The sequence below is a fragment of the Peromyscus leucopus genome, chromosome 3, assembly GCF_004664715.2.
Source record: "Peromyscus leucopus breed LL Stock chromosome 3, UCI_PerLeu_2.1, whole genome shotgun sequence".
NCBI lineage: Eukaryota > Metazoa > Chordata > Mammalia > Rodentia > Cricetidae > Peromyscus > Peromyscus leucopus.
The window spans coordinates 5,582,798-5,598,341 of NC_051065.1; the positions used below are offsets into that span (position 1 = coordinate 5,582,798).

At 40.5% G+C, this 15,544-nt stretch overlaps 1 protein-coding gene across 3 annotated transcripts in view; it reads right to left on the minus strand.

Annotated features, from left to right (window-relative positions):
* Positions 1-13,326: 13,326 nt before the first annotated feature.
* The window catches only part of Cped1 (cadherin like and PC-esterase domain containing 1), a 273,161-nt gene continuing 270,943 nt past the window's right edge, over positions 13,327-15,544 (minus strand). For all 3 annotated transcript variants that reach the window (XM_028873006.2, XM_028873005.2, XM_028873007.2), the window contains one exon: positions 13,327-15,267. In XM_028873006.2, coding sequence (XP_028728839.1) covers positions 15,043-15,267 — 225 coding nt within the window. In that variant the 3' untranslated portion in view covers positions 13,327-15,042. The remainder of the gene's footprint in view (positions 15,268-15,544) is intronic.

Below are 15,544 nucleotides of genomic sequence, written 5' to 3' on the forward strand. Positions count from 1 at the left end.
TAACATATATATATATAATATTTCCTTGCTACTATTTTTTTATTTAGTGCCAGGAAATCTTATATAGTGTTTTTAGTTTTTAATTGAACATTTTCACTTTGTTTACTATAGAAATCTAATTTTTAAAACCTCTTGATAATTCGTGGAAAGTTCTTAGCCACGTCAGCACAAGTTCCTTATGTAGAAAGACTGGCCTCTTTTGATGAGCACCAAGAAAGTCACTCTTTGTCCCATTGTTCCTGTTGACATTTTATTGAATGTTATTCTTGATTTTGTCTGTTTGTGTATACTTCATTCAAAATACCATATCGCAATACTGTTTTAGGATTCTACTTTTTATTTAATATATAAAACAAGATTACTTTTAATTTAATTTAATAAAAATCAAAATTTTATTCAATCTTGTGATTACATTAGTCAGTGGTTACAGTTCTTTGGTAATTCTTGATCTAGTACTTTGAGTATTTACTGTTGCTCTTAGCATGAATCCAAAAAATATACAAGTTTGCTTATACTTGTATGTTTCTTTGGCAAATTTGTAGCCTTGCACCAAATAACTATGTTTCAGTCACCAGTAAGCCACACAAACTGTGTATGCAACTTGTAGTCTAGGTGTGTTGTCTTAACGTTGTTCAGGGACTGTGATGCATGACAGTCATGACTTTGCCTAAGAACAGAACGCTCACAATCTATCCCCTCTTGTTCAGTAGCATGTGGTGACACTTTTCTTGAAAGAAAAACTGATTCTACTTAAAGTCCTCAAGACAGCACCTAGTGGCCATCGTCCACTTTCCCTACGGCTGTGTTGAATTCGTGTGCTCTGACCTCAGCTTGGGAGCACAGCAAGATCAGACACTTTCATCTCATATACAGAGTGACTAGGGAATCTGATGGTTTGAATCCAGGAATTCAGGGGGAACATGAACTGTGTGAAGAAGTGATCTTGACTAGATTGCTGCATAGGGAGCACAGCCAGGTGAGACTTGGCCGTATCTGGAGGTCACATGTTGAGACGCTTCCCTGTAGCAGCTGCCTCTTGGTATGAACGTTCAGTCACTGTAATGCAGTACTGTTTGGTGCACTGTAATGCCAGTCATAAGCAGTTCCAGAGTTGGAATCATAGTTATCAACACAGATGCTGTTGGAAATGTGTATTGACAATGAAAAAAAAAATCCAGAAGGTAATCTTCAGATATTAATTTCAGGCTCCAGATGGATCATCTTTAGTGTGTAAAGCTATTGGGGCTCCAGGGAGAAAATGAGCCATGACCAACTTTGTACTGAAACCTTAACAACATTCACCAAAAATAGCTGTCGAACATAATAGCTAATACCCTGGGGACACACAAACCAGAGTAAAGGACAACTTCCATTACTGGAAATTGTGACAAATACAATAAGCAAATGAATTGCAGTAGGTTAAGCTCATTTCTGATGCAGAAAACCTCAGGATTCTGGAAACTAAGCTAAGAAAAGGTCTAGTCCTTTTCAAAAGGGACTTTCGACAGCACCACTAATCAAATTAGCTTGTACAAAGCAGCATATTTTCTTCCTGTGACTACCCCTATTCTCCCTCTGATTAAGAGAATCTTTGTATTCTGTCAGCCCAGCAGTTATTTCACGGCTGTAAACACACATCTGGATAACTGAGTTCTCCTCTCCATCTGAAGGCTGTGACTCTTTACCGCTCTTTGGGCGGAGCTTCCGAGATCTGCTTGCTGGGTGAATTCTCCACCCACCTCTCTGGATAAGTGGTTACCCTGACTCTAGCGGAACCTGCCGCCCCTTCAGTGGGGTCTCCAACCCCCTTAGCCATTTTCTCTTCCACTGCTCTCAAGCTCATGTCTCTCCTCCTTTTGGGAACAGAATGTCATCATCCCGCTCAACATTCCCGTCCTTCTTGTCTGCTGTCACTTGCGCTTCCTCTGTTTCTTCTCGTATTCTGATGGACAAAACAGGCTTATCTTCTCAGCTGGGGCACGGAGACGGGGACGGATCCTCTGGAACCATGAAAACCAGGGCAAGTTTTCCTGTTACTCTTCCTATCTTACTATACAGAAACCAGCAGGGCACATTTAGGTACCGTTTTCACTCTTAATTGGCACAAAGGAGAAAAAGTAGAAGTTTTAGCGTTGGACTCCTGTATTTCTCTGGAGGTCAGAGAACTACACATGGTTAAAAATTAAAAACCCTTTCAGAAATAGGACATTACAACCACGCTCTGTAACATTTCACTCATTGGCTTCCTCAGGAAGACGTTCTCTGTATTTGTTTTTGTTTGTTTTTCTTTATTAAGATTTTTTTAATTCATTCTACACACCAACCACAGATCCTCCTCTCTTCCCTCCTCCCACTCCTCCCCTAGCCTCCCCGCCCCCCCCCCCATCCTGTTTCCTCTTCTGAGAAAGTAGGGCCTCTTATGGAGAGTCAGCAAAGCCTGGCACATTCAGTTGAGGCAGGTTCAAGCCCCTCCCCCTGCATCAAGGCTGTACAAGGTGTCCCACCATTGGTGATGGGCTCCAAAAAGCCAGTTCATGCACCAGGGATGGATCCTGATCCCACTGCCAGGGGGACCCTTAAGCAGACCAAGCTACACAACTGTCTCGCTTATGCAGAGGGCCTAGTCCAATCCCACGCAGGATCCACAGCTTTTGGTCTAAAGTTCATGTGTTCCCACTAGCTTGTCTCTGTTTGTTTTTTTTTAATTATTATTTTTAAATTAGTTTATTTATTTTACATTCCTATCGCAGCTCCCCTCTCTTTTCTCCTAATCCTTCTCTCCAACTCTCTTCTGTTCTCATCCCCCAATGCACTCTGCCTCTGCCTCCCACGAGTATCAACAAAGCATGGCGTATCAAGTTGCAGCAAGTCTAACCACCTCCCTATGTAATAAGGCTGGGCAAGGCAAAGGGTCCCAAAGGCCAGTAAGAGAGTCAGAGACAGCCCCTGCTCCCACTGTTAGGAGTCCCACAACAGGAGCAAGCTACACAACTGTAACATATACGCAGAGGGCCTAGGTCAATGCCCCAGGTAGTCTCCGTGGTTATCGGTTCAGTCTCTGTGAGTCCCTATGAGCCAAGGTTAGTTGATTCTGTGAGTTTTCTTGTCGTGCCCTTGACCCCTCTGGCTCCTACATTCCTTTCTTCCCCTCTTCTGCAGGATTTCCCAAGCTCTGCCTAATGTTTGGCTGTGGGTCTGCATCTGTTTCCATCAGGTGCTGGAAGAACCTCTCAGATGACAGTTGATCTAGGCACCAATCCATGAGTATATTGGAATATCATTAGGCACCATTACATTGCTATATTTTTTTCTTCCAGTCATGTTTGGTTCTATCCTAGGTCTCTGGGCCATCCATTCTGTGGGTTCTGGTGCTCCAGGCAGTGTTAGTTGTAGGCTTACTCTCCTGGCATGGATTTTAGACTAGACCAGTCTTTGTTTGGCCACTCCCTCAATCTCTAGGCCACCCTTACCCCAACATATCCCATAGGCAGGTAAGACTGTAGATCTAAGGTTTTGTGGCTGGATTGATTTCTCAATCTCTCCACTTGAAGTATTGTCTGGTCACAGGAGATGGCCAATCCACTATTGTTAGGAGTCTTAACTTGGGTCATCCTTGTAGATTCCTTGCAGGTTTTTAACCTGACCCTGAAACGCCCCTTCTTCCAGTAGTCTCTTTCAGTACCCCCCCCCCCAACCTGATTGCTCCTTTTCCCATCCTCACCTGTCCTCGGTCTACTCATGAAATTTCTTCTATTTCCCCTTCCCAGGGAGATTCAGACATTCCTCCCTCCCCCACGAACCCTCGTTGTTACCTAGTCTCTCTGGGTCTATGCATTGTAGCATTGTCATTCTCTATTTTACAGATAATATCCACTTATGAGTGAGTACATACCATGTTTGTCTTTCTCGGTCTGGGTCACCTCACTCAGGGTGATTTTTTTTCTAGTTCCATCTCTGTTTTTGTTTTTATCCATTTTTGTCTTGGTTAACTGGCAAAGTCATATAAATGATCTGTAATAGTTTTCGAGGTTCTAGGGGGAGAAGACAACTGTTGCTCTACAATGTTCGGGTAATTCCTTTTCTATCAGAGGAAAGTGTGAGGCCTTATGACTGAATGGAGGACAGAGGACACTGACTTCCCTGGATCAGTTAAACTGAGTGCAACAATCATGGTGGGAGCTGGCATCTCATCTAGATTGCATCAAGAAGCCAAGTTTATTCCTATTCCTGAAATAATAAAGGCTGGATATAAGCTTTTAATTGCACTAGCAGTTAAGCAGTGGCTGTTTCTGTATGAACAGTGTTTCCTATCCTTGGCAGCTCTCATAGTCATCCGAACTTAACTACAGTTGTAGACTGTGAAGCATGACAAAGAACCAATGCATCACATAGCAATACACAGCAGCAACCAGAGAGAGGGGGGAAGGGGAGGATGGGGGAGGGGCAAGACCATAGCTTTTGTCAGCTTTTCAGGCTGCCCTGGTATGGTTAAATGCAAGCCAAGAGGTAATGGATGCAGCCATTTTGTCTCTGAAATCTTTAGTTCTCAGCTGATTTGTAGCTCCTTAGCAGTTCTTCAAGCTGGACATGCTCCAAACCCTTTGTTCAACTATGAGTGAGTTGAAAGCTCAGCCTGCAGAGGTGAACTTGGCACGCTTCTGCACATGGCCATAGTGGCCCTGTGGCAGCCAGTGCCCCTTGCTTCTCAGGATCTTCTTCCCCATCCCCCAGAGGAATCTTCATTTCAACACGGTTTCTTCAAGGTCAAGTCCCATCCCCAATCCTTCATTTGCTCAGTGCATTAATGTAGCCAAGTGCGGAAAGGGAAACAATGGATTAAAATTTACTCTAGGGTAAATTGCCTGCCGATCTCTCACCATCCAAGAATACTAGTATCTTAAGGTATTCCAGAGGTTAACTTAGCCGATTTCTTTAAGGGTTTTTGAATCCAGAATCATGTGATACGTTGTGGACATAGTGTGGAGCCCGTTGGTCACCATTCCTTTAATCCCACATAGAGCCGTGTATGAAAATGTGAGTACAATCCTCAAGTTTTGCTGTCCTCTTCATACTTCCCACACTTTCATACTTGAAAGGCATTATATAACGACACTTGTAACACAAAATCACTGGTGCATATATCTGCCGCCTTATGTTAGGAATAAATATAAAGAAAAAACTTTGTACTCAGCCACTGTTGCAAAAAAAAATATAGAATGGATGGGTGTAAAAGATTCAGGTACTTTTTGAACCTTGCCAGAAACAGGTGCCTCCTTACCTGTATTTTCCAGGGCCAATGTGATCACCCCCTCCACGGTGCTTTTAGTTCTATAATTTAATTCAGTTGCATTGTTAATGTACTGTTGACATTAACTTGTATTTCATATACACAAGGCTGGGAATACACATATGTTAACTTCAAACAGCTGCGTACAAAATTGCTACAATATGGACAATTTTTGTCCATGGACCATTATGCCCTTCTATTTAAGCATGATTTGCAACTTTTAAAACTTATCTATAAAATTAAATGAAGATTTATTGACATAAAATGATTTTTGCTGCTACATTAGCATTGCATTTGACAAACATACAGTAGAAAAAGAAAGCCAGGAGAGGTATTTTTTTAGACCAGCAGGCATGCCCCATTGGCATGCATGCCATAGGGGCAAAGACTACATGGCCACCTTCCCACACACTTTAAGCTCTACTTAGTTGACAGATCTGAATGGGGCCATCAATCTAGCTTCTCTCCCATCTCCTGCAATCTTGATGTAAGAATGGCATCTTGAGGGTAAGTTATATGCTACCCTCTGCTTCTAATGGTCCTAATTCTGGCTAGCTGATAACCTGACATTCCACAACCAAAATAATACTACTTTACCTTTGGAAAAAAAAAAAAAACTTTAGTACCTTTGCCTGGCCCTGAAATATACAGCCTGGTTATTTATTCAGACCTGGACATGGCTTCATCCAAGCCTTTCAAGTTTTGATAAGGCAGATTAGAGAAAGCATCCACTCCTGCTTGGATAAGCAATGAGCAGGGGGATGAGAAGGAGGCGGCATGGAACACTTCAGGCCTGCATAAGCCACAAGTGTTATTCTGGCTCACATTCCCATTGGGGCCAGGCAGTCAACTTCTGTCTGAAGCACAGTCTTCCCAAACTACTCTCAATGGGGACAAACAATTGGCATTTACTTGTGAGGGCTTCAGAAAGGGATGGCATCACTTCCAAAACAATGCATTTTCCAAGCCTTTTCTATTTGGAGAACAATTTCTAAGCCCAGGACAGGAAATGCTAGTGTTTGTTAGTGCCAGTCATTCATTTTATAAAAATTAGTTGTCCTTCCTACACCAAGTATGTAATTTCTAAACAGTACGTAAAAATTAAAACATAACAAGAGTGAGGGAAAGAAGCCAGCTACAGAAGATCATACACTGTGTGACTCTATTCATGTGAACACTCAGGCTAGATAAATCCATAGAGAGAGAGAGCAGGTCAGCGCTGTCTACATGTGGGAACAGAGAAGAGGGTGTGGGGAGTGTGACTGCCAGGTTTCCTTTAGGGGTGAGAGAATATTCTAATATTACGGTGAGTAAGCTAACTGTTTAAGTATATTTGAATGCAGGGTATAAATGTACTTAAAACTCCAGAACTGTATACTTTAGAAAGAGTAAACCCGAGAGAGATGGCTGAGCAGTTAAGAGTGCATACTGCTTTTGCAGAGGGAGGACCTGAGTTTGGTTCCCAGCACCCATGTTGGGCAGCTCAAAGCTACCTGTATCTCCAGCTCCAGGACCATCCACAGGCACTCATGCTCACACACACAGACATATACACAATTGAAATTGAAATTAATATTTAAAAAAGTAAATGTTATGGCAAGAAAATTGTATCTTGATACTTAAAATCATAAGCAAAAACTAGCAAATAACCAAATACTAAAAGCAAACTCTACAAAACTGAGAAACCCTTTGTCCTTGTCTTTAGCAGCTTACATTCCAGGAGCATGTGCTTAAACAGACAGAGAGACTGGGACTGACCCAAGCGTGGTCAGAGAGGACCAATTCCTAAGCACAAAGTGAGGACAAAGAGAGGACGTTTTGCTCAGTATTTGGGGACTCAGAGAGGTCACTAGATGGGACAGAGAAAAGAGCACAAGATAATTATTTGTGGAGCCTCTGCCTTGTTTAAAACATTGTTCACATCTGGGTGTTGGTGGTGCATGCCTTTAATCCCAGCTCTCAGGAGGCAGAGGCAGGTGGATCTCTGAGTTTGAGGTCAGCCTGGTCTACAGAGTGAGTTCCAGAACAGCCAAAGCTACACAGAGAAACTCTGTCTCAAAAAAAGGAAAAAAAAAAAGAAATAATAATAAATGAGTAAAATATAAATAAATAAATAAATACAAAAAAGAAGAAAGAAAACATTGTTTACTGTAGAAATGTGTTGGTCAAACCTGAGCCTTGAGAAATTCTGTTTATTGGGGCAGAATGTACCGAGGTTATTATAGGTGGAATGGAACTGAGATAATAGAATGACAGGGGATGGGAGGAGGAGGAGAGAGAGAGAAAGTCACAAAAAGAGGAATGGAGGCAGAGGCCAAATAAAAATCTTAGTTTGGAGGGGGTTGCCTTCCACCCAGTGGTACTCTCAGCCGCAGCTCACAGGACACAGTTAGATTGCCATCACCACCTTAGTCCTCACCCACCTATCTCAGCATTTGGCAGAGGGAAACCCCATGAGGTCAGAGACCCAGAGGAAAGCTGAGAGGTAGACAAGATGGCAGAGGCAGCGTGCGTCGCCAGGGTTCCCACTGACAGCTCTGTCAATCCACTTATTTTCAATGGGTCCCAAAGCCGACATGCTCTCTTTCCTTCCTGAAGTTCTGTCACATTTCAGAGGTGAACCCTCTGTGGCTCTGAAGTCTCGTGTTTCCCACTGTCTTCCTATCCTGGTGATTTGCGGCTATTCAGTCACTTGTCACTTCTCAAGAGAGCGTCTGGCAGACTCCTCCTCATGTGTCTGAGGGATGTGCTGATCCCTCCAGGCTCTGCCACTGCTTGGCATAGACCTAGAATCACATTCCCCACATGCCCAGACGAGCACCTGGCAGAAGCATCTAGAGATATAGAGTCTGTTATTCTAAAGGTTTTACATACTGCCATAAATCAAAACGAAGAGGACTGTGTTAAGAACAATCCAATGACGATATGATTAATTGGTATAATAAAAATGAAAATACCAATTTATCTATTGCTCTGTGAATGTACATGGCCACATGAACATATGCTTTATGTATACATCACAAATACACAGTATGGATATTTCGATTTAAAATAATACAGAATTAATTTTAAAAAAATTATTTGACACATACCCTACCCAGACACAAATCAGGGAAGGCCTGGTCTTACCCCAGTAGTTTATGTTTTCTATCTGCAGAAGCAGCATAATGAGTCCATGGTGGAGGTAAGACATTTATTTTCACTGTATTTGGTAACAGTTTACTGGGATATCTGCCCAAAGATGCTTGCATTGGGAGATAAGTTGACTTCAAGGAAGACAATACTTCAAAGACTTACGATGATCCCAGGAAACAGAAAAACATAACTTAAGCCAATTGCCCATTGGAGATATTGCCTGTTCTTCTGGGGTAGCTGGAACCTGAGAGGCAATGTCTGTATCAGCTTCATCTCCTCGTTCATGAATAATTCATAGAAGGTATCAGTTTATTCATAAGGTAGGTGGCCAAGACCGAGTTCTGGGTGCGTACCAGTAACATGGCCCTGGATACTCCATCCTACTGAAAGGATCCTGTTCTTGGAATGAATAGCTTGTGCTGATGGTTGGATCCACACCCTTTTAAACACATGCCACTGCTTTTGCATAGCTAGTGTGAACGCTGAAATGAATATTTGTGTGAGGCGTGTGTGAACGGGCTTTCCCCAGGGGGCACACGCAAGTGGTGGAAACCAGAGGCTCCGAATCGGTGCCATCTGATGACTAACCTCACTTTAGACTACACAGGCATTGTTTCAGATCCACTCCTACTATTCTTAATGCAGAGAAAATGTTATGGTATAAGAAGTAGCCGCAGATAATCCCATGTTCTGCCAATTATGTGAACAGTGATTTTTTTTTTTTAACAAAGGCTAGACATTCTCTTTACGATACTGTAAAACTGGAGAGCCTATTAAGCATAAACTTCATGTTACCTGTAATTAAGGCAACGGATAGAATGTAAAATATGAGCTTTAAAATGAATCTTGTATTACATAGTAGATGCACACAGAGAAATGCTGTATAAGTTCCATCTCAAAGACAAAGGTAGGGATGAACAGGGATTGGAATTGCCTTGGGAGAGAAATGTCACCTTGGCTGGGGGTTGAAGGACCCCATGTAGTGGAAAATGTCATTTAAGGCTTTCTAGACAAACACCATATGAGTAATTACAGCACATTTTCTACTTTTTTAAAAAAATAATATACAATTAAAAGCACATTTGCCTGCTATTTGGTTGATTTAGGTTACCAAGTTTGGCTCAATAAACACATAAAATGATTATTTATGCTTTTATTTTAGGGGTTATTAGAACTTGCAGAAAGACTTACACATTAAGGAGCAGGTTTGAAAAGGTGTCTAGCATTCATCAAGGGATCTGGAGAGTGGTTATGACCTGTGTCCTCCCCAGGATCTACTGAGGCCTGAGCAAACGCTTCTCATTCCTTTTCTTTCAACTCTATATTGATTATGGTGGTCCTTGGGGGACTAATCTGGGCTACTCTTGATTTAGTATTGGCCTCATGCACTACCCCCTCATATTCATGTATCTGTTAGCAAGAGTCATCTGGATTCTGTGCCCAGATCCGTAGTTATTAAAGTAAAAATGAACTGGAAACCAAATAACCTTTCATATTTAGAAGGAGATTGTTCACACACACCTACCCTGAAAGGTTCATGCACTCATTTTATTTGAAGAGTCTTGAGTTTTTTATGCCAAGCATAGTGTCATAGCCTTATAACCTTAGCACAGTGGAAGATTAAGAGTTCAAGACCAGCCTTAGCTACAGAGGAAGGCCTTGTCTCAAAACAAACAAACAAAAATTTACTTTCTAAGATCAATTAATGTTTTAATTTTTAAAACATGCAAATACCGACCCAATATGAACGAGAGACTTTAAGGAAAATTAAAATATTGACCTTGATGTCATACTCAAGTAAAAACGAGTTTTATAAGATTTCAATCCATAGATTTTATTCTAAAAGGAAAGTGGAACTATAACCGAAGGAAATATATATGAATCACGTGGCATCATCATTTGCTCACACTTAAAGCTTCATCAAGTTGACACACTGTGCCCACCGATCATAAGAAAAACCACTACATAGTTGAGAATCAACTGAATACATTTTAAGTTTATGAAAACCCTCTTAGTTCTGGCTGCTTATGTGATTATAATCAGCTATAATCACTTTGCTTTAAATGCATCTAAGCGTTCTTATGATCATATGAATTACTTTTTTATGCAGCAAAAAGGATATATATTTTTATTTCCTGCAATAAAATGAATATTATGGGTGCTATACATAAATGACCTGAGGGGCAAAATCTTGGTTTGAGATATGAAATGCCTTTTCATAACTTTTAATCTAAAATGTAATTTTCCCAGATGAATTTTATAGTGTTAGAAAAAAAGCTTTTATCAACTAAATTAAAACAATTCTTTGCAGAAGCCTACAGTATTAGTTAAGATGCCAGTCAGCATGAATCAAGTTCCAAACCTAACCTACTTGAACATTGCCATCAGGTAGGGATCTGCTGTAATGCTCTCTCTAAATGTAGCTATGGTGTTCTTTCTGTTAGTGTTAAGGAATTACGTTGACTTATGTTGTAAGTAGACTCACAGACTGCCACTGATAAATTGTAAAAGTGAACAAATGGATTGTGTATTATTGTGTGTGCCAAGGCTCAGCGATCTGTGATCCACAAAGCAAATTCCTTAATTTTCAGGGCACATAAAGATAAGAAGTAGACTGTGCTGTTAGACACATAGTTTGTATTGGTGAGGAGGAAAGGAATCTGTCTGCCCATATACCAAGTGAGTGGACAGTCACAGGAATATGCAAGTTGATAATAGCGGTTATTGCAGCAATAAAAACATGATAAAAGGCTTGCAGACCATATGAAATCTTGGAAGCTTAGCCAAACACAGAGTCTAGTTTGCAAGCATACTCAAGATCCTCTTGTCTTTAGCGTGTTTTGGGGGGTTCTGACAACTTCTGGATCAACTCCCTAAGCTGATATGATCTATCAAAAATGCCTTCACTTCCAAGAGTAATCAAAAGCATTTGAAATTTAAATGTATATAAAAAAATAAAGCCAGGCATGATGATTCATGTCTGTAACCCTAGCATTCATAAGGAGGATCTTGAGTTTCAGGCCAGGGTTGGCTACAAATGGAGCCTCTGTCTCAAAAACAAGCAAGCCAGCAAGCAAACAACAACAAAAGTCAGAGTACCATTTGCAGGGCAGTTATTCCTTGATCCAGTCAAAACTGTGGACACAGGGTGCTGCTGCTTTGTGCTGGGATGCATGCTTTTGAAGTTATTGTTACATTTGCTTATTTTAAGTGAACGGTACTAGGATAGATGTTGGTGATTTTCTTATATTTTTGTTTCAGCGTTTGCTTAAATTAAGGACAATGCTTAGTGTGATCTTGGCTCAAGCTTTTGCAGCAGTTTAAGGCTTTCATTCCAAAGCCTTAAATCTGTGAAGAGATATGGATAATGTAATTTTAGACCCATTTAAAAATATTTCTTTGGGATTTTTCAGTGAGATGGAACTAAAGGGACAAATTCAACATGCAGGATACCATTGGGTTTTATTTTCTTCCTTGTTTCCATTAGAATTGTTTCCAGTAAGTTTTCCCAGTGCTTTAAGTGAGACTCAGTCCTCTGTGGGGAAGACTTATGGACATAAAGGAAACTAATCTAAAAAAGAATTGATGACTCCAGTGTAAACCAGCTCAGCAAGAAAGGGTGAATGTATTTTGGCATCTCTATAAGGTCTGCTTGGTTGCAGGTGAACAGTGTACTGCACCTTTAAAACACACACACACACACACACACACACACACACTCATACACACACATACTCACATACAATACACATGCATACATATACAAACACACACTCATACATACACACAACACGAACACATACACACAATATATACAGATGCACACTTACACACAACACACACACACAAAATGCACATGTACATGCTCCCTTGCACACATAGGTACACCCCCTCACTCCTGCCCAGTGTCAACAGAGCAGTTTGGAAATGTTTCTGCAGTTATTTCTTGACTGTTAATATTATGTTTTGTTTTAAGTATAGTTTAGATTGGATGCCGATCAATTCTTACTCAAAACAATACACTTCCTGTAACTTTCACACTTAAAATGTTTTTAAAGGCCTACTCCTATTTTCCCCTGCTCAAATTAAAATGTTCTAAAATGGAGAAATATGTTTGTAAAGGCACATATTCACATTTATTTATCCAATGCAAAATACAGTTTCCTCAGTTAAGAAATGATGGAAACAGTCACTAGAATTTCAGTGCCTTCTGTTACAAAACAAACAAAAAAAACTTACTACTAAACTATATTCGAAACCTTTGGTCACAACAGAGAGTTCATCCCATCCATTGCTGAGAGAGTGTCAGAGCTGAAGTGACTATGTGCTTCATCCTGCTTATCACGCTCCAGCATGAGAATCCACTTCACAACACACCTTCCCAGTAGGCACTCTTTGTGTGGTTGTGTAACTCTAGCAGATGGGAAGCTAAGGGGCTGAAGAGATGGCTCAGGGGTTAAGGGGACCTGTAGAGGTTTGTGATTTGATTCCCCGCATTTGCAGGGTGGCTTAGAACCCTCTGTAACTCCAGCTCCAGCTAATCTAATGCTCTCTTCTGACCTCCATGAGCACCAGGAACTCATGTGGTACCCATACAATACATACATGCAGGGAGAACTTCCATATACATAAAGTAAAATAAATAAGTCTAAAAACTTTTGAAAAGAGGGAAGGTACAAGATACTCGCTAGGGGCTGGAGAGATGGCTCAGCAGTTCAGAGCACTGACTGCTCTGGCAGAGGACCCAGGTTCAGTTCTCAGCACCCACAAGGCGGCTCACAACTGTCTGTAACTATAGTTCCAGGGGACCCAACACCTTTCCACAGGCAAAACAAACACCAGTGCACATACAAATAAACAAATAAACATTTTTAAAAAAGGTACTCTTTGAACACAGAAACACAGATGATTACCAGTTAGACATTTATTGAGAATACACTACAATTGTTTCTAACATCTAGTATTGTTCAATGGCGAAGAGGAAAATGCCAGACTAACTCAAGTCAGAGAGAGGGTTTTACATCGACACTTATAGTGAGTTACAAAAAGCTAGCATTAGCTGTAATACTGTTGTGGAAGGTGCAATGCATTAAAATTTGATGGAGCAGCTGCATCAATTGCGAACATTTCATACCATCAAAAATAACTGAACATCTAAAAACAGTGTTTGTATATAGATGCATGTATACAAACTATTTCATTTTTAAGTTAATTTGGTACCGTTGTTCAAAAAAAAGTATTTCTAGATGCATATGTTGTTTATGTCAAATGATAGTCATACTTAAATATAATTTAATACAGTTAAATATAAATTCATGTTTATGTTCTTATAAAAATAGATATAAAAATAGAGTATTTGAAGAAGGTGGATATTCAATCTAAATAATTGATGGGTCAATAGAACAAAATAGTTTCTTTTTTATGGCAATGAACTTGAGGTATTTGTACACTTAGTGATCTTAGCTACATGCTGAGTTAGGCCTCTCAACTTCTTCTCACCCCCAAATCATCCTTTAAAACTTACCATAGCAGTGAGATATTATCTCACAACAAGGAGTTTGTATAATAAGGCAATTTGCCATTCTGTATTTAAAAAGACAGAAGTGAAAGTTTTCAATGCTAGAATTAGGTATGTTTCCTACTTATGCCACAATTTTCATAAAAAATATTTGTATGCCTACTCTAATTTGAATTAAACACATTCGTTCAAATAAAAGTACAGATACTAGTCACATAGTACTATTTGTGGATACATAGAAAATTCTTTATGCTTATACATTTGAGATTCTGCAATCCTTTGCAAAAATATCTGAAATGTAACCGTTGTCTTAATGAGATACATCTGTAGGGGCAAGTGAAAGCTTCTTCAGCAATAGCATCCATAAACACAACAAAGTAACACTTGGGGAGCTTTATTTTGTTCCGCAGTTTAAAATTATGTATATCGTCAATTTAGACTGCGTTCTGCATCCAAGCTCACAGTTTGGGGTGGAGGGATGTTTGTGGAACTCACAGGAGTGCGGGAGTTGAATACAGTATCACTTCTTATCACTTGCAGAGCATCTCTTTGAATTCCTCTGTAGAGCATCACTCTTGTTCTTTCCCTTCCGTTATGAACTTTTAAAAGTGTAAGAAGAAATGTTTTTCATAAGCATTAGATCCGCAAAGCTCAAACCACCGTAAATACCCCGTTTTCTCCTGGTAAAGAACTTAAGTGTTATCCCTCCTTCTAGTTGGAATGTAATTGCTTCCTCGTCACTTGTAGTGTGCCTGTGGAGACCACAGCACAGGAACGGCATTACTCTAGCCTCATATTGTTACATTTCTATATTTTTGTTTATCATTGCAATGCAATATCTGGTCCACATGGTCGTAGTTTGTGATCACATTTCAAAAGATCTCCTCATAGTTCTGTCCTTCGGTCTGAAGCCAATGGATGGATGCTCAAGATCACAATTGTAAGAAGCACATGTCGTTGCTCTTTTGTAAGCTGCGTGCTCTGGTGTGCCTGCTTGTGCTGGTGAGTGTGCAACCACTGCAAAGCATGTGTGAGGCACGTTTGGTTGTCAGACCATTGTCCAGGTGAATGGCTTATCTCGAACTCTGAACTCAGCTCTCCTTCAGGGAGCCTGCGCAGACCTCTGCCTTGCACACATCCTGCTGAGCAGGATTTCAGAACAAACCTGATTTATTGGACCTCTGACATGATATGGTGAATGAACATTTAGGACAGAATTTTGTCTCTGTAGGTTGTTTTGACTGCTGAAGTATTTCCCCACAATGTGGTTCTCAGATCTTTTCATCTTGATGACATGGTGCTCTCTGGATAACTTTGATTTCACTACCTGCAAATAAAGACGAAGGAATTAGGGGTGTAAAACCATAGCCATTTGAACTCCACATAGACCGATGTGACTGGCTCTCAGGCTTCCACTGCATTGTTGCCACACAGATGCTGCCTAAAGGGCTCAGAGACGATTTACATAAACAAGAACCAGTATAACCTGTGTTTCAAAAAGACTGAAGCAGAAGTTAGAAGTCTTGTCACTTTTCACACCTTGAGTTTTCTGTTCCCAGCAAGACTGTGGAACTGTTCTATGTGATGTCTCTACCAGATTCTCT